General features: G+C 35.4%; 2 protein-coding genes across 2 annotated transcripts; both read left to right on the top strand.

Annotated features, from left to right (window-relative positions):
• Nucleotides 1-1,146: 1,146 nt before the first annotated feature.
• Nucleotides 1,147-2,113, top strand: LOC122579991 (root allergen protein-like). The gene is made up of 2 exons (XM_043752258.1): nt 1,147-1,367; nt 1,481-2,113. Exons 1-2 carry the CDS (start codon nt 1,193-1,195, stop codon nt 1,777-1,779), a joined length of 474 nt encoding a protein of 157 aa, XP_043608193.1. The 5' UTR covers nt 1,147-1,192; the 3' UTR covers nt 1,780-2,113.
• A 4,369-nt stretch (nt 2,114-6,482) lies between these two features.
• LOC122578258 (cytochrome b561, DM13 and DOMON domain-containing protein At5g54830-like) lies at nt 6,483-9,530 on the top strand. Its single transcript, XM_043750173.1, has one exon. It carries the CDS (start codon nt 6,657-6,659, stop codon nt 9,333-9,335), a length of 2,679 nt encoding a protein of 892 aa, XP_043606108.1. The 5' UTR covers nt 6,483-6,656; the 3' UTR covers nt 9,336-9,530.
• Nucleotides 9,531-18,421: the final 8,891 nt, after the last annotated feature.

The following is an 18,421-nucleotide window of genomic DNA, read 5'->3' as shown; positions in this document are numbered from 1 at the left end:
CGCCGTTATCATTACGCCTTCACCTGTCGCCATCGCCACCACCACCTGTCACCACCGCCACCTTCGTCGCCACCTGTCGTTACTAAATCGCTGCATCGTGCGGGTACCTTGTCTCGTTATTGAAAAAAGGTAGTGTTGGTATCGATATTAGCTAGGTAAAATGTGTATTAACAATATAAAATAGGTATATCAATATTTTTAGATCGATGGATATATGTAGCTTTTAAAAATAAAAAAAATAAAATAGGTATATCAATATTTTTTGATAATTTGATCGATGGATATATGTAGCTTTTAAAAATAAAAAAATTGCCACAATTTAATTAGAGATGTGTGTAAAGCAGAGCTAAATCGATTGAGATATATTAACACAAAGATGGTTGACAAGATCGATGTAAATTTGAAAAGTAAAAAAGAAGGAACAAAGCTAGTTTCATGAATAAAAAAGTGCAAAGCTATACATTTTGAAGCTTTGTAGCGTACGTGTTTTACACTTTTACTTCCGGGTATGTGTACCAGACTACCAGTACGTGTACCTACGATGGTGCAAGAAATGGATTTTAGTATATGGGCCACAAGGAAGCGCAATAACTGTGGTACGTATCTACATAAGGTGTAACGTTAATTATCAACAAGCCCCAAACAATTAATGAGCTTTATTTGCTTTATATAGTTCACTAGTGAGTCCCTCAACAACGCTTTATAGGACTCCCCAAGTTTAACAAAATTATGAAAAATGATGGTAATAATTAATGATATACACCACTAACAATGGTATCATTACTGCCCAAATTAACTTTTTTTCGAAAGTCAAAAGAAAAACAGAAGTTATGAGTATGAGGTTAATATATATCACATGCCATGTGGCTTGATTAAAAAAAATGTATAATAGGACGAGAAGGATAAGATTAATCAACGAAGTCCATAATCTATATTATTGGAAACGTATCATATGTGTATTATTAAAAATGCCCATGCTTAATCTTAAACCAACTATGCATATGAGTCGGCAGAAACAAATTAAAACTAGTGGATAATCAAAATTCATCTCATAGAGCAATTTGTCAAAAATCACGGGCCTTCTTCTCAACTTTATGACTCTATAAATACCGTAGATATTATGTACATTTCATAGTAACAAAAACATATTTTCTTTTCCTTTGGTAATTAACTTTTGTGAGTTAAATCGATCATGACGTCTGTTGAGGTTGAGGTTCCTTCTCAATATCCTGCGGATGCCGTTTTTAAGGTTTTCTGTGATTTTGATAATCTCGCGCCTAAGGTAAACCCTGAAGTTTTCAAGTCTATTGAGACGATAGAAGGAAATGGAGACGTGGGAACAATAAAGCTCATCACATTTGGTGAAGGTAAAGATATATTTGCACCACTGCATGTATTATACATATCATGTATCAAGTGAGTTAACCCCACATTGACTATTCAGATCGTTATTATTGGCTAATCTCATTTCTTAATACAGGTGTCCCGTTCACAAGTGCAAAATATAAGGTTGACGCTATTGATAAAACCAATTATAGCTATAACTACACATTTTTCGAAGGTGATAACTTGATGGGCATATTAGACTCCATCTCTAGTCAAGTGAAGATTGTGCCGGCCGCTGATGGAGGATGTGTGAACAAGCAAACGATCACTTATAACTGCAAAGGTGAAGACAAGCCATCCGAAGAGATTCTTAAAAAAGAGAAAGAAATATATGAGACTACTTACAAGGCCATGGAGGCGTATGCGGCTGCTCATCCTGAAGCTTACAAGTAACTACGTACATCGATCACTCTGTGTGTTTTCGTATACTTTGAAATCGTCCTTTGGTTTGTATGTTTGTATCATTTCCTAATCTTACTATGTGTTGAATAATGGACAAGGTTCCAGTTGTATAACTCTTGTAACGTATACTATACCCTTTATATATCGAAAAATATAGTGACTATGTTACGTTTTAGGTAAAATAAAACTAGTATTAAAGTAAAACAAATAAAACAATAGATTTCTCTTCTCTGAAAATCAACATGCATCATGAACATTGTTGTGTATCAATTGCTTCATGAATTTCTGTGTATCAATTTAATCATGATTCAATTGTTAAAATCTTGTTCTATTTGTTTTACTTTAATATTTATTTTACAACATCATACCCCTACATTTATATATTTAGTTATATAATTAAAATTTAGAGTTAACTACAGAATTTGTCCCTATTGTACACCACTATTTGCAACTTTCGTCTTTATATTAAAAAATCTGAGTTTGGTACTTCTTTTTTTGTTAAGTTAATAACACACTGTATGTTGGTCTTATGATATGGAAAGGACGAAAATATCCATAACTTGGTTGACATGTAATAGGTTTTTAGACATATGTTAGTAGCCAGAACCAAAAGTATTGACGGAGTAAAAATTGTTGGATTAAAACTGTAATTTTTGAAAGTTAAGGATGAAAGCTTGCAAGTGATTATCCATGACAGAGACAGTCTTAAACGTATAAAGTTTTGCGTAATTTATTTTGTTTATTTGACTTTATTTTCATTCTTCATATATGTTAAATGTTATGGAATGTATTACGGTAGTGATTAAGTGAATAACTTCTAGGTCAATCAATAGTACGATTAAAAAAAACAAAACAAAAAAACAAAAAAACTTCATTAACAAGCATACTCTTAATCCGTTAGAAGTTGTTAATTATCATAAGCTTTTTAAACTCTCCATATGTTCGGGCAAGCACAACACAAAAAATAGGGGCGGCCATGCGTCATATTGGTGTGGCTATAGCTTATAACCATTAGCGTAACCATAATGTCTCTTAGATGAAAACCTTAACCATTTGGCTTCAATTAAATCCGTTATTTGATAATTTTTGGATTGATTATCGTTTAACCATGCATTAATAACTAGAAAATTTTCACTTTGTGAGATATTTGATGCATGACAATGAAGGATTTGGGCCTTGCGTTGGATCCCGAGTCACAAAGAAGAGGTTACAGGGTTGCATGGAGAGACGGAGATAGTCGTAAGGGGGCTAAACGATGCTCAACCCCCTTCAAGTAAGACAACTTTTTATATAAATTAGTTTCAACCCAAAGCTTAAATTAACGTTGATTTTTTCAATTGGTCTCTTCCAACGATATATACAATAATCTTTTGTATATGGGGGCAGTCTTGCGTTCTCTCGCTATGAGATTTTGAATTCGGGATAATGGATACGTCAAGAGAAACCAGTCTCTGTATAAACCAATTGATTAAAGGAAATATTTGCGAAATTACACGAACTCAATATCTTTCTTTAAAAGTACTACTCCGTATTCAATAACTTTTAATACGTTTTGTATAAAAAACAGGTGCATAAAAGTGGAGAGCAAGTAGGATTAAGATGTAGAAAACATTAATGATCTAAAAAAAGTTCGATGTTTTTTGAATAAAAAGCAAAACCAAAAAGACGAATTATACTTTTGTCACAAAACAATTCTACGGAATTAAAAAGGTGACTCGTCGCACCCGGTTATATGATACATATATTTTTGTGTATTGACAAAAAAAAAAAAAAAAAATTTGTGTACGGATTGCCTCACTTAGTATTACTCTGTAGTATTTATTCTAAAATGCGTGCTCGACTATTTCATTTTCACTTACAAAACGTATGTATTGTTTTTGGACGTAAAGAAGCCGGTGATTTTGGGCCAAAATGGTCCGTTACATTCATGTTGATCTTAAAAATTTGATTTTCACTTTAAGTATATTTTTATTTGTGATATAAGGCCTCAGTCAACCGACGAAGGCTTTCATGCTCTTCCTCACTGCCACATCAGCATTTCTCTTGCCTAAAAACACCTCTTCCTTAATCACTATCAACCCCACCTCTTCCTCACTCCTTCCTCAACTCTTCATCAACTTTTATTTTATTATTATTTTATATTTAACAAAATTATATAATTTTACAAATAAATTATTTTTTATTTTATTATCAGTTTGTGGGACCCGTTTTACTGATTTTGAATTTTGAATTTTGAAAAAAAACGGCTAGTGTATTTTAATTTTTTAATTTTGATTTTCCCCCCTATTTATATTCAACTTAACACACTCATTTCAAATCACAAAAACTTCTTTCAAATCATTTTTTATCCTCCTCAAAACCATTCTATTTCAATATGGCCAGACAAATATGGAGTGAATCCGAACACTTTTTGTTATGCAGGTGTTGGATAGCCGAAAGTGAAATGGTTAACTTACCAAACGAGGCCACTTTTTGGACCAACATATCTGAGCGCTTCAACTCGAACACCACTGAAGGTCCAAGGGGCAAATCTCAATTACTAGGTAAGTTCCACAAAATTCGCAATGAATGTAACCAGTTTCAGGCAATTTATAGGAGGTTGAATGCACAGATTCATTCTGATGAGTTGCTCTATGCAACGGCGCATCAGGAGTACCGTCAGAATTATGGGAATGGCTTTAGGTACGAGCAGTGTTTCAGGAGCTTATCACAGTTGCCCACTTTCATCAGAATTAAGTCTGTTTTATGGGAATGTCTGTTTTATGTATTTTAATCAAGTGTGTTTGATGTATTTTAATTAAGTGTGTTTTGTGTATTTCATTTAAGTTTGTTTTATGTATTGTAATGTCTACTTTGTATTTTAATAAAAACAGATTTTTATTCATAATTTAAAAACACTACAAACTTATTAAACAGAAACATACAACATAATAATTCATAGAACAAACTTATTTCTTCATCTCATAGACTGCTCTGGCATTTGGGAGGAACTCGTTGAAGGTGTAAACCGCATTAGCAAGTTGTTCAATAGCAAGTTGAATTTTGTCACACTTCCCCTGCAAATAAGTGAAGTATTGACACTCAAGCTCAGTACAATGCCCAGTTTGTATATAACGGATTTGTTCTTGACACCATTTTTTTTTGGCTACCAGTTTTAGACCAATTTCAACAAGATCCCCTTTGAACATTTCGTGGTCGAGGATATCAGCCATGATACTGTCATTCACTTGATCGACACTTATTGGTGGTTTATGGTTACATGATCGACAGACATTTGATGAGGAAGCCATTTAAGATGTATAAGAGTTTGAGAGTTGATAAAAAATATCTGATAAAGGAGCCAATATTTATAGCTGAACAAGAAGACGCTCCTCCAACGTTCAAAATTTAAAATATTTACACAATTAGTCCCTCCAACGTTCGGATTCAAAATATTTACAGTTTTAGTCCCTCAAACGGCCAAAAATTCAAAAACAATTACACTTTCAGTCCCTGAACGGCTAGTTGGATTGCCAGGCTATAAATACCAACCCATAGCACAATTCAGTTGCATCCTCAGACCCATTTTCATTATTGTACAAACTCACTCACTCTTTCTAACCAACTGGCGTCCTCATCATCAAACAAGAATGTTCATCGACCTCGTCTGACCGAAGAAGAGATGAAAACACGAATCATGGCTGATGTCAAAGAGGATACCCTCCTTCAAACTGAACTCTCTAACCAAATGGGTTACCTACAGAGGAAAAGGCGACAATGCGAGCATGAGCTTGAGGCAATACAAGCACCAGGTCGCAAGGTCTCGAAGCACGAAGAGACATATTCTATGTTTCTGCAGGATGAGATCAAGAAGATAAAGAGGGTGGTCGATGACGTTTTTAACGCTGGTCACACGTTGGGTGACCAGTGCACCTGGGCCGAATCGTATCACGACAACTGCGGGGAAGGCAAAAGTACTTGGGAAGTCAAATGTCCGCAACACGGCAAATGGTGGGCAAACGAAACCGCTTACCGTGGCTTAGGGAAAATGTCAATCAAAGATGATGAAGATGAAGAGTAATCTTATCATTATGTATTTCGTGTTTTATCAAGTACTATGTTTTTTTATTTTGTGTTGTCTTTTGTTATTGTAATGTGTTATGATAATAAAATGTGTTTGATTTTCATTAAAATACAAATTCTCTTCTTTACTACATAAATATATACTATACATATACAAATAAAATCAAAAAATACAAAACAAATTCAAAAAAAAAAAAGGAAGTTGGCCCAGGCACGCTCCAATCATCCGTCGATCGCCTTCGTTCCATCGATGGGGAGCCATCGACGAGCTCCACGAACACGCCACTGCCAATGGCTTCGTCGTCGACGGCTGGCACGAACACCCCACGAAGACACCGTTGGCAAAGGCCTAATAGCCGGGGATTATTTGAAAGGATCATTTTTACGTTTAGGTAGGAGTAAAATTGTTTATATTTAGACTACTGCTCATACTTCATATGTGAAAACAGCTCATTTTGATATTTTGTTTTCAAGCTATTAACTTGAGGGGGCATATCGTCTTTCTTCATACCCAAAGTGAAAAGCTCACCCAACCCACATTTTCAAAGGACTCAAAACCAAACAATTCACCTGAAGCAAACAAACATTTACCATTCAAACTATTTATTATTAAAAAAAAAAAAGAACAAAAACAAAAAGTCTTCATCCCATGTTTTATTTTCCCGATCTTTCTGTACACAGCCGCCCCAAGAAATACGTTTTCCGGCGATCAAACCCAGGTAAGTCGCCATCTTTCTTAACTATTTTCAAAACCCATTTCAATTAGCCAATACCCATATCAGATCTCTCATTTTCCATCCCTTTTAATGGCAAATTCTCAACCTTTTTTACTATCTTTATTATTACACTTTATATTGATACATATATTTGTATTGACTTATAAATCTGATCTAGTTTCTGCACAAAATTGCCCAAAATCCAATACTTCTTTACTTAATTTTAGTTCTCAGTTTGTTATGGTTCAACATCAATTAAGAGGGCAATTTAGTATTTTAGATGATTGTTCATTTAGAGTTAGTGAATTTGATATGATAAATGGTGGAAATGATGTTCATTGGTGGGGTGCTTTTGGTGATGATTATGAAAGTTTGACATCTGGATTTGTTATATCTAATGATCACTTAAATATGTCTAGTTATAGTAATGATAGTTTTGTTGTTAGTTTGATGGATAATGTTACGTGGGATAAGATTAAGGTTGTTTCGGTTTGGGATAGTGATATGGCGTCGGATTTTGGGCATGTTTTGTTGCCTGGTTTGGAGGAGGCGAATGCGAGTGATGTGGTTTATAAACAGCCGACTATGTTTGAGAATTGTAAGGTGTTGTCCGATACGTATAGGTTGAGGTGGACTTCGAACGAGAAGGATAATGTGATTGATATTGGATTAGAGGGTGCGATCGGGATTCAAAATTATATGGCGTTTGGTTGGACTGAACCGAATAGGGAACATGATCATATGCTTAATGCTGATGTGGCGGTGACGGGGTTTACTGAAGAGGGTGTTCCGTTTGCTGATGATTATTATATTACTAAGTATAGTGAATGTATTAAGATTGATGATGGCTTGTATGAGGGTGTGTGTCCTGATACAATGTATAATGTTTCGGATTCTAATGAGTCGGTTAACAATACTCGGTTAGCTTATGGGCATAGAAGAGATGGTGTGTCGTTTATTCGTTATCAGAGACCGTTGAAATCTTTAGACAAGAAATATGATTGGGATATTGATGTGGCAAGTGAAAGAGTGTGTATTTGGGCCTTAGGTTTGATAAAACCGCCTGATTCCATTCGACCTTATTACCTTCCACAAAATCACGGGAAGACTTATGGGCATGTTCATATTAATGTTTCTCAGAGGGTAAATGATTGTGTTGGCCCACTTGATGCGGAAGATAAAGAAGATCAAGAATTAGTGATAGCGGATAAGAAAGAACCGATTATTGTTACTTCTGGTCCGGCTTTACATTACCCAAACCCTCCAAATCCTTCAAAGGTTTTGTATCTTAACAAGAAAGAATCGCCTGTTTTACAGGTCGAAAGAGGTGTCCCAGTGAAATTCTCAATTCAAGCAGGTCATGATGTTGCATTTTACATCACATCTGACCCGCTTGGCGGAAATGCAACTTCCAGAAATGGGTCGGAAACTGTTTACATTGGTGGGCCAGATGCCCAAGGAGTGCAGTCCAGCCCGAAAGAGTTAACGTGGGCCCCAGATCGAAACACACCCGATCAAGTCTATTATCAGTCAGTTTTTACACAAAAAATGGGATGGAAGGTTCAGGTCGTTGACGGTGGTTTAACCGATATGTATAAAAACAGTGTCCTTTTAGATGATCAGCAAGTCAACTTCTTTTGGACACTTTCCGATAAGTCAATTTCTATAGCAGCCCGTGGTGAGAAGAAAAGTGGGTATCTTGCCATTGGGTTTGGTTCAGAAATGGAGAACAGTTTTGCGTATGTTGGATGGGTCGATGTTAATGGTACTGGTCGGGTCAACACGTATTGGATAGACGGAATGAACGCCCAAAGTCTCCATCCGACCAATGAAAGTCTGACATATGTCAGATGTACGTCAGAAAACGGTGTCATCACTTTAGAATTCACTCGCCCATTGGATCCTAGTTGCAATAGAAAAGAGCGAAAAGAGTGTAATAACATTATTGAACCCACGACTCCTCTAAAAGTTATCTGGGCCATGGGGGCTAAATGGTCATTAGACCATTTGACCCAAAGTAACATGCATTCGGTAAAAAGCAATAAACCTGTTCGGGTTTCACTTATTCGTGGTTCAGCTGAGGCTGAGGAAGATTTAAGGCCCGTGTTAGCCGTGCATGGGTTCATGATGTTTCTAGCTTGGGGAATGTTATTTCCTTGTGGAATTCTAGCTGCACGATACACAAAACATCTACCTGGTGACATATGGTTTAAGATTCATGTCTACTCACAATACTCGGGTTTAGCAATCACTTTTCTCGGTATCCTTTTTGCTGTGGCTGAGCTTCGCGGGTTTCATCTCAGCTCAGTACATGTCAAATTGGGATTCTTGACAATTCTTATGGGTTGCATACAACCCATTAATGCATACTTCAGACCTAAAAAGCCCGATGCTGATAACCCTTCGAAAGAAAGGGTCATTTGGGAATACATTCACACTTATGTAGGAAGATGTTCCATTTTTGTCGCGATTTTCGCTCTTATTAGTGGAATGAAGCATTTAGGAGAAAGATACAATGAAGAAAATACCCTTGGGCTAACATGGGCCTTGATCGTTTGGGTATTATTAGGTTTTCTACTTGTTTTATACTTGGAATTCATGAAAAGGCGTAGGCCGGAAACTGTAGGGAGAAGCAATTGGGTTTTGGGTAATGGGGAAGAAGAGGATGCTGATCTTTTAAGCTCAAATGGGAATCATGGTGAGAAAGACTCGGTTGAAAGAATGGAAGTTCAGCTCGAACCTGTGTCTGGAAGGTATACAGTTATCTAAAGGTTGGGTTTTTCAAGATTTGGTGAGTCATTATTCTTCGTTTTCTATTCTTTTATGTTAACTATCCCTGCCCGACCAACAGTTTTGATCTTGAACGGCTTGGTGTGTGTATAATCAACTTACTTTGAAGTTCTAGAGAGGGAAAATGATATCTTATGTACTTTTGTTACACTTAATACATTTGTTATTCATCTAGATCGGTATATTTTACATGTTCATAGTTCTTATATAGAACACGAAATATGGTGTTTTGTTTTTGAGGTTTCTTGCTAGATGACATCAATAAATTCTCCTGAAACCTTGAGCGAAATTTTTATAAGAGATCTCCATGCAACTATATTGTTGGACTTCAATACATGGTTCAAGTGTTACTCTGCATATTCCTGTGAAAAAAAAAAAAAAACTCATTCAGTCAAAATTGACTTTCTTAAAAGATAAGTTGATATGTTGTATATTATACCAAAGTTTTAAAGAGAAAATCTAGCAGAAAATTGAAATACTTGCTCATAGCAATTTCACATGGATATTGAAAATATCAAGCTAACCATACTTGTGAAGCTGTCCTTGAAATATCCAAAACAAATCTTGGCGACTTGGCCTATAGCCCAAGAGCAGTATCTATCTAAGGCTCGACTCTGCGCATAGCAGACCGTGGATTTAATCGCGTTAGTATTATTATATAAAGCCCTTGAATCTTCTGAGTAGGATAAATGTGAAACCTTTGTCTGCTCGAACACAACCGTGACATTAGTATCCCTATCATGAACTACTTGATAATAGACTAATGAGCTCTTTCTGAGGCCCATGCTAGTGGTACCGGCCTCGACCATGTGGTTGTTTGGGTCCTGAAGTGTCCATGTTGAACATGTCCAGGCTCGGGACACTCTTGTTGAGAGGCATACCTGAATGGTTCCAAGACTGGATACCAAAATCTGTTCTGAAAACTGTGTTTTGGTTCATATAATGCAGAAGATAATCCTGTGAACTTTTTCATAGAGTTTATATAACCGTAACACATTGGACTAATCCAGTCGACGTATTGACTTATTGCTTTCAATGAATATGATCGACACAAATTAGACGGATGAAGTCAATATGAGGTGAGGCAATCCGGCGGTGACATTGACCTCATATGCAAGTGTCCACGCCATTAACAACATAACTAGGTTGAACTTATCAGACTTGTTTGATTGAAATTCCTAAACTAGGCTACTTGGTGAAATCTCAATTGTAAATTTTCATACGGAGATCAAAATTTTAATTATGCCAGGTGTGGTACTGACTTTATGAGAGGGGAGGCGAGTTGTTTCTGGTTGCAAGATGATGAACTCTCCTGAATGATTTAATCAATTTTCCTTTCTCGGTTTTCTTGCCTTTGTAAGCCTTTGTATCACTCAGCAGGCTTTTTGGGTCAGATGCACAAATTCAAAATCAAGAAAATTTTGTAACCACCATTGGGTTCTGAAGCAAAGTTCTAACTTAATGTGTTAAGATTGAAACGGTGAAACCAAATCTATATTAATATAACCATGAAGATTTTGAGTAGTATGTTTGACCACAAAAGCGAGTACCGACTGTAATATGAATCCTAATCAATAACGTCTACTCCGATTTGGCAAATTATCCCAAAATTTCAAGGCCTGCGAGATGGCTAATGTAACACCCATTGTTTAAAAATATGGATTTCCAAAAATTTGTAACGTGGATTATTACCGTTTGGATCATCACCTTGATTTCTATCGGTATTTCTCATACACAAATTAGATACAACCAAATGGTGAATATAGAAATTAACTTGATGTTGGAGAAACATAGGTGCAAGTGATTGCAGAAAAATATTATGTTTGTCTCCAAAAGCATAATGTCATTTCTGTTCTACTTATTTTGATGCAAAAAAGGAAATTCAGGTCATGACTGCAAATGTATATTTGTCTGGTGATAGTTTAGTTAGATTCCTTGAATTTAAACCAGTTACGAAACCCATTGTGAGGGTTTTCGATTTCCCGCTGTCATTAGCCATCAGCTTTCTCAGTGTTCATAATAGAGTTTATTTATTTATGTATTTTGTTAGAACGACATTCTATCCTACAATTACTCATAAACTACATGAAAGCCTCAAATACAATCCACGACTTTCGAATCCTCATTACCCTACATTAATTTTGTTACTGAAACAATGTAATTTATAGTTATAAAGTAAAGTAAAAAGTATTAATGATATTTACCAATCCACAATAGATGAAGTGGTATCTCAACCATACGACCATATGGGCCCACAAGATGAAGTATGCAAGGTCAAAGGTTCGAATTAACCTTGCCTAAAGCAAAAAGAAAAACTATATTTTGTGATCCATATATGAGAATAATGATTTACCGGGTAAAAGTTTCATGTGGTGTACCAACAACGATTTTTAAAAACGAGAAGATAAGGAAAGCACAAAACAACGATTTTTAAAAACGAGAAGAAATCCAACGTCTGATTTTAACAAGTCAAACAATAAAATATGAAAACTAAAATACGGAGTATAAAATAACATGGCTGCGACTGTTGATATTACATCATGGGCCATTCTGGATCCGGTTGTGGTCTGCTACGTACTTCAATGCTTCCTTCTTGTGGATGATATGCACCACCTCGCGTGCAACTTCTCTCAGCTCGAACATTTTGTGCGATAGATCCTGACCAAAAGACTGACCTAGAATCACAAACTAAAAAGATTAGTACAGATACGAAGATATTTACACAACAGTTGTGTGTAATTTATCTGTAAAAAAAAACAGAATAAAAAGGTTAATGCACCAAGTTGTTCCACGATGACCGACATTCTTATCTGCATCATAAGAAATAAAAATATTATATTAGCATCCTCGAGTTGATTTAGGAAATCAAGTAAGAAAGGTGGGATTCACTTACACCACAAATATGAGTGCGTATCCATGGGTAGCAACAGGTTGTGATTTTTCAGTGGCATCGCCTGAAGAGAGAGGCGGATTGGGCATATTTTTTGATGTTTTCTTTGTCACTTTTTCTCGTTCTGCAACGGCTTCTGTTTTCATGTGTTAATAAGGAGTGAACTATAGAACAAAAAGGGAGTCAGTTTAGAGATTAAGTGATTAACAGGTCTTTTTGATCAAATTTGAGCAAGGAAAAAATGCGGCTATGGTAGGCTAAGAATCGCCATTATTGGAATACTATAGGTATTGTGCATCTTGAAATATAAAAAGGGGGTGATCTCTTATAATGTAGAGTAAACACCTGGTACTTCTGATGTCACAAGATTTCAATACAAGTGATAATTGTCTAAGAGGATCCGCTAATGACTTGTTTGATCCACATCACAAGTCAAATGTACAAAAATATTTATAAGGACATATTAAAATTTGAAAGATACTACAAGATAACTTTGCACCAAATATTTTCAGCATATAATTAAAGCTTATGTGTGTATGAATCAGAGTATGTTTACTTCCAAATGCTGCCCATAAGAAGAAGCACACAATAACTAAATGAACTTTTATGATGTCAAACTAGCTACTTAAACAATGTCAAATTAACTAGATTAATAAGATACAAGTTTACACACCTATTTTCTAGACACAATTTAACTTGCTGCCACTATTATTATTGGACCTCCAAACTATATATACACCGTTGCCACTATAACCTTCAAAGTAAAATAAACAAGCTAGACAATACAAATTACAAGCAAAAGAGGGTCCTATACACATAAGAAATGAATATACTTGTTAAATGGACCGTTTCTATTGATGAAACATTATTTACAAAAGGTATTGTTCAATGGACCAAGGCAATCAACCGTTTCATTTTATTTTTTTTTGAAAATTTATTTTAACCACTTATTCAAGCAAAAGTTTCTACTTCAAGTTTTTGTTTCCCACTTTAGACTATATTGAGACAACTCAGTATTTATCACAAGTTCACAACTAAGTATAAATTTGATATCATGATTAGAGTGTTTTTATATAAAGTAATAATCCTGAAAGAAGTTCTTAATTAGGAGAGAACGGTGATCTGTGATGGGGTCTATGTAACGGGCTCCGCCTTTAGCCGAGATGGCTCTATCAGCCAGCCCTTAGCTGCGAATCGTCTATAGATGTACGGTCTAGGCCCCTTCAAAAAAAAGCTTTGAGATTTTATTATGGAATAGGTTAACTGAAAAAAGAGAATGAAAAAAAACAAAAAGAATCTATCATAAAAAGCATCATCGAACATTCTATACCTTCTCTTTTGATCTATATTAATATATATGGAAAAAAATGAGCGTGGAGTTAAAAACCATCTAGTAAATCGGTAAATTTTATTACTGCAAAGATTATATAAATTAAATGCAAAGATTTTACCCCAAACACAAACACCACCCATAAACATGAACACCGCCTCCGACCGACATCAACCACCACCGGCCACATATGAAATCTTCAAAACACCAAAATGACATTAACACATACACGAGCATAGATAGCCAAAACCAAATCTAAGTAAATGACAAATCTTAAAAAAGAGAAACGACTAAAAGAACATAAATACATACCCACAGACCTATACGCGTGATCGAGGTGGTGTAAGCAGGTGGCAGGCGACGGTGTTGTGGAGAGGAAGAGAGTAAACACGGTGGCGTGGCGTTGGACTGGGGAAGGGAAGTTGTCGAAGGCCCAAAGCAAGGTGGCAGAAGAAGTGTTTGTTGGGCTTAAATATTTTAGGGATTTGGGGGTGACAAAGGAGAAATTAAATGAAAAGGTATTTTAACGGAATAAGGGATCAAAGGTTAGTATTTGATTTTGGAATTTTGTTAGGCTGTCAAATATACTTGCGTGTATTAAAATTTGTATTTTGTCATACGAAAATTTAAGGGTGCTTTTTAATGTATAAAGTATTAGTTTTTATACGTGTAATAACATATTATTGACAACTCTTAGAGCTGTCATTATCATTTTCTTTACTTCTTTTTGTTCGTCTTTTTAGATTTTTTTAAAGTTTTTTTATTACTTTTAACTCTTAATAAAAGAAAAATTAAAGAATAAATAATGAAAATTCATCCCTAATCGTCATAATCCTCTTTCAATATAAAATTATAACCGTATCCATCTTTTTCGACCATCATCTCCAATCACCACTATCTTTGATCACCCCATCATCATCATTACTATCTCTAACGGCAGAGCCCGTATTGTATCCATATTCGAGGGCAGAGCTCATACCGTATCCAACCACCACTATCTCTTGGATTGCCGCTCATCAAATCCAAACCATTCCCAAATCAGTCTGGCTTCCAACACCTTTATCTCTTGGATGACCGAGAAGGACGAAGCCCCTCGAGTCGAGACCGGGAAGGGTGAAGCCTCCCTGAACTGGCTACGCCCATACTGTATCCATTCGCTTTCAATACATAGCTCACTGTCTCGGATTAGAAATTTATTTATTTATTTATCTATTTTTTGAAAGTGTTAAGCAAAAAGAGAATGAAAAAAAAGGAAATACTGAAAAAAGTTTTTTTAAAAAAATAAACAAGTTTAAAAAAAATTAAAAATGAACCTTCTCTTTTTTTTTTTCTTAAAAAATCTTTTTCTATGATCTTTACCCTGTGATGATATATGTATTTATAAAAAAGTCTTAGTATAAGATATGGAACCATCCAAAATGTTATCTCAATGTATCATTTCATTAACTTCAAATAGATATGGATGCAAATTAAAACTATCTAGAACACAAAACTCACTTTTTTTTATTTATCTATTTATTTAATATATCATACGGTATGTATTTTTTTATTAACTTATATGTTTTATTCAATAGTATCATATCAATAAAAAGAGAATTGGATCACTAGAACCCAAGAATAGGTGTTACCCCGTCCAGCGTTATATACACCAAGAATTCGACGTTCTTTGATTGGTGCCGACTGAATGTTATGGAGAATTGGCTGGTACATACGAGTAATTGAAAAGACCCAAACATAATTGACTATTATAATGATAACTTTTTAAATCAACTTTATAATAGGGTTAGTGTATAAGTTTCTAAATCAACTTTAGGAGAGAATTTTGTCAAAAATCAGAAGTTTTTCCAAATCATAAAAAGACACTTGCAATCATCTTAAAATAGTATAATAGGGTTAGTGTATAAGTTTCAGGACTCGGAAAGGTCAAACGAAGGTTTTAGAAAAAAAATGACCCGCAAGATCAGAAGCTGACATAAGATGTTTCTGCATCATCCGTCACCATCATCCGTCGCTTCAGGAACGACTGTCAGGAACGACCATCAGGAACCTGCACAACTAACATAAAATGAGCTTTTTGATGCTTTGATCATCTTCCGACATATTTCTAAGCTTTTCTTTACTACATTTTGATTCAAACAAGTTATATAAACATAATGAAACAAACAATGAACCTCTGTTTACTCCAAAAATACAATATACCATGAAACGGGTCACTTATCCATTTCGCCACTAACTCAAGTTTCACACTTACTTCAAGTTACAAAACCATATAACCAAATGACCAACTAATGTGACTCCTTTTACATATATTTCTCACATCTTATTTGGACTTTTTATATTTATTTTATGTTGTTTATATGAACTTTCAGTACTTAAACATATGGTTTTATGACATCAGGTTCAGTTGGTGTGGTAAGAAGGAAAACACCTACAAATTATGAGGTAAGACTCGTAAATGATGAAATTGCAAAACCACTTGGTAATGGCCTGGTGGCCACCAGCCATCACTTTCCAGGAGAGATTTTAGGTTCGAATCTTGCTAAAGGCAAACTTGAGATACATGGACACTAACCTGGCTAGACCCTGGGGGATTAGTGGAAAAAGGTGGCGTACTAGTTTTTTAAGGAAGAAAACATATGCAAGTACAATTGCTAGCTAGTTATGAAATTAATTCCATTCACTGCTTGTTTTACGGCTCAAGATGGCAGCAGAAAGAAAGCAACCAAATGGAGTTCTTTTTTTTTTTTTAACAATAAAATGTATTAATATGCCATCTAGCAAGATGCTAGTAAAAACATAAAAAGTCGGAGGAAGTAATACAAGCAAGAATCAACAACCAGGGGAATAACAAAACATAAGAGGGAGATTAAAGATTAAAACATAAAGGAATTTCATTGAGGCCAGATAATGGTGTTTGAGTTGGATCGGTTGGAGAGCCATAGGAAGCTAATTCCTTTGAGATCCTTGATGGCGAAGCAAACTGATGGGGGTTTGTTGTTGAAGATGCACTCGATCCGGGCTTTCCAAATTATCCACAAATAGGCAATGATCACGAGGCTTAGGAATTTCTGTTTTTGGTGATCTGTGAACTTTGTATGAGGTAGTTCCAAGAGTTGTCGAAGAGATTTTGGGCTTTGGGGAGGGATCGCGCACCAGGACGAGATGAAACTCCATAGCGTTTTCGCGAATTGACAATGGAGGAATAGGTGTTGAGTTGTTTCGTCATGTAAGTTGCACATCGAGCAGAGCATGGACTGGGTTTGGATGTTTCTAACAACAACTGGTCCACGGTGGGAATTCTATTCATTTCGATCCTCCATCCCAGTAAGTTTGCCTTGAGAGGAGCTAGTTTGTTCCATGAAAAAAAGCGATCGAGAAGGTCCATACGATGTCGTTTGAAGGTGAGTTCTTAGGGACTTGGTTGTGAAGTGTTTCGATTGATCCAATCTCCATTCCCATGAGTCTTTCCTGTCTGAGAGGTGGTGTTTCGCGATCTGGGTCAACATGTTTTGAGTTGATGAAGCTCTTCTAATGTTAAGGGAGGCCGGGTCCAATTCCATTACCATGGTGAGAAATGGCCATTACCAATACATCTATCTTTAGAGTGAATTACTGAAATGGTACTTAATGTTTGCCCCATACTATTGGTTTCATACATTTTCTTTCGAAATTACGCTGATCATACCCAATGTATGCAACTCTCCACTCGGATCATACTGGAGGCTAACGCCGTCACGTGGCCGTTAAAAACCCCCACGTGACTTGCACGTAAGGGGTAAAAATGTAATTTCGCACCTGGATCTGCAACCACTCTCTTTTTAATACCCAAACTTGGTGTTACGCATTTCATACCCAGATCTAATTACTCTTTCTTTTTCATATGAAATATATATGTACATATCTATATCTCTATCTATTCAATTACAATTTTTAAGTATATATATATATATATTCCAAAACAATTTCTAGATCTAATTCATCCGTATCCTTCTCTTCCATATTTTCCCCAAAAGATTTTCTCAGCCAAAACCCTATTTATGATTTTTCCAGTAAATAATAAAAAAAACCCAATCTAAAATTATCAAAAGAATTTTATTGAAACCAATCATATTACGCCATCTCAAATGTACCACTTACTCACCACTCACCCAATTTTATTGGCATTGTAACCATTTACTCACCACTCACTACAATTTTATTTTTTATTTTTAAAACTAAATTTCATTAAAAATAAAATTTTACTTTAAATTACATTAACTAAAAACTACAAATAATAATAATAATAATAATAATAATAATAATAATAATAATAATAATAATAAGAAGAAGAAGAAGAAGAAGAACAATAATAAATAATGATAACAAATAATAAATAATAAAAGTAATAATAATTCTAGTAACTATGATATATTTATTTTGGGGTAGTTTGGAAATATATATCAAACTTGAAGGTTGAAAATGAAAATAGTTAATAATGGTCATCTTCTTCATTTACCCGTACACAGCCGTCGCATACATATATATATATAACTTATAAGTTATATCTATATCTATACTTACTGAAAGTTAAAAAAAAAACAAAAACCAAGGAAACTAACCGTTACCCCCTCCAACGGTCACAAGCACTCATCTTCCACGTGAGTGGAACTTCCACCCAAAATCCACCACTCGTGGGTGGAAAAACGTCGGCGGCGGTATTCCACGGGTGGTCGGGGCTTCCACGCTTGTTCCACGCGGGCGTTGCCATCACCCTAAGAGTTGTGTGTGCGTGAGATTGGTTTAGGAGGAAATTGGCAGCCGCCAATTTAGATTCTCACTTTGTGAGGAGTTTTGTCGAAATGAATG

This window comes from Erigeron canadensis, chromosome 8, assembly GCF_010389155.1.
Source record: "Erigeron canadensis isolate Cc75 chromosome 8, C_canadensis_v1, whole genome shotgun sequence".
NCBI classification, from domain to species: Eukaryota; Viridiplantae; Streptophyta; class Magnoliopsida; order Asterales; family Asteraceae; genus Erigeron; species Erigeron canadensis.
The sequence above is the reverse complement of the archived record's forward strand: the minus strand, read 5'-3'. Positions and strand labels throughout refer to the sequence as shown.

Bases quoted from the DNA above. Each gene is read 5' to 3' on its own strand.
- LOC122579991 (XM_043752258.1), top strand. From the start codon at position 1,193: ATGACGTCTGTTGAGGTTGAGGTTCCTTCTCAATATCCTGCGGATGCC. The intron at 1,368-1,480 runs GTAAAGATATAT...TTCTTAATACAG, and splicing joins GCTCATCACATTTGGTGAAG to GTGTCCCGTTCACAAGTGCA.
- LOC122578258 (XM_043750173.1), top strand. From the start codon at position 6,657: ATGGCAAATTCTCAACCTTTTTTACTATCTTTATTATTACACTTTATA.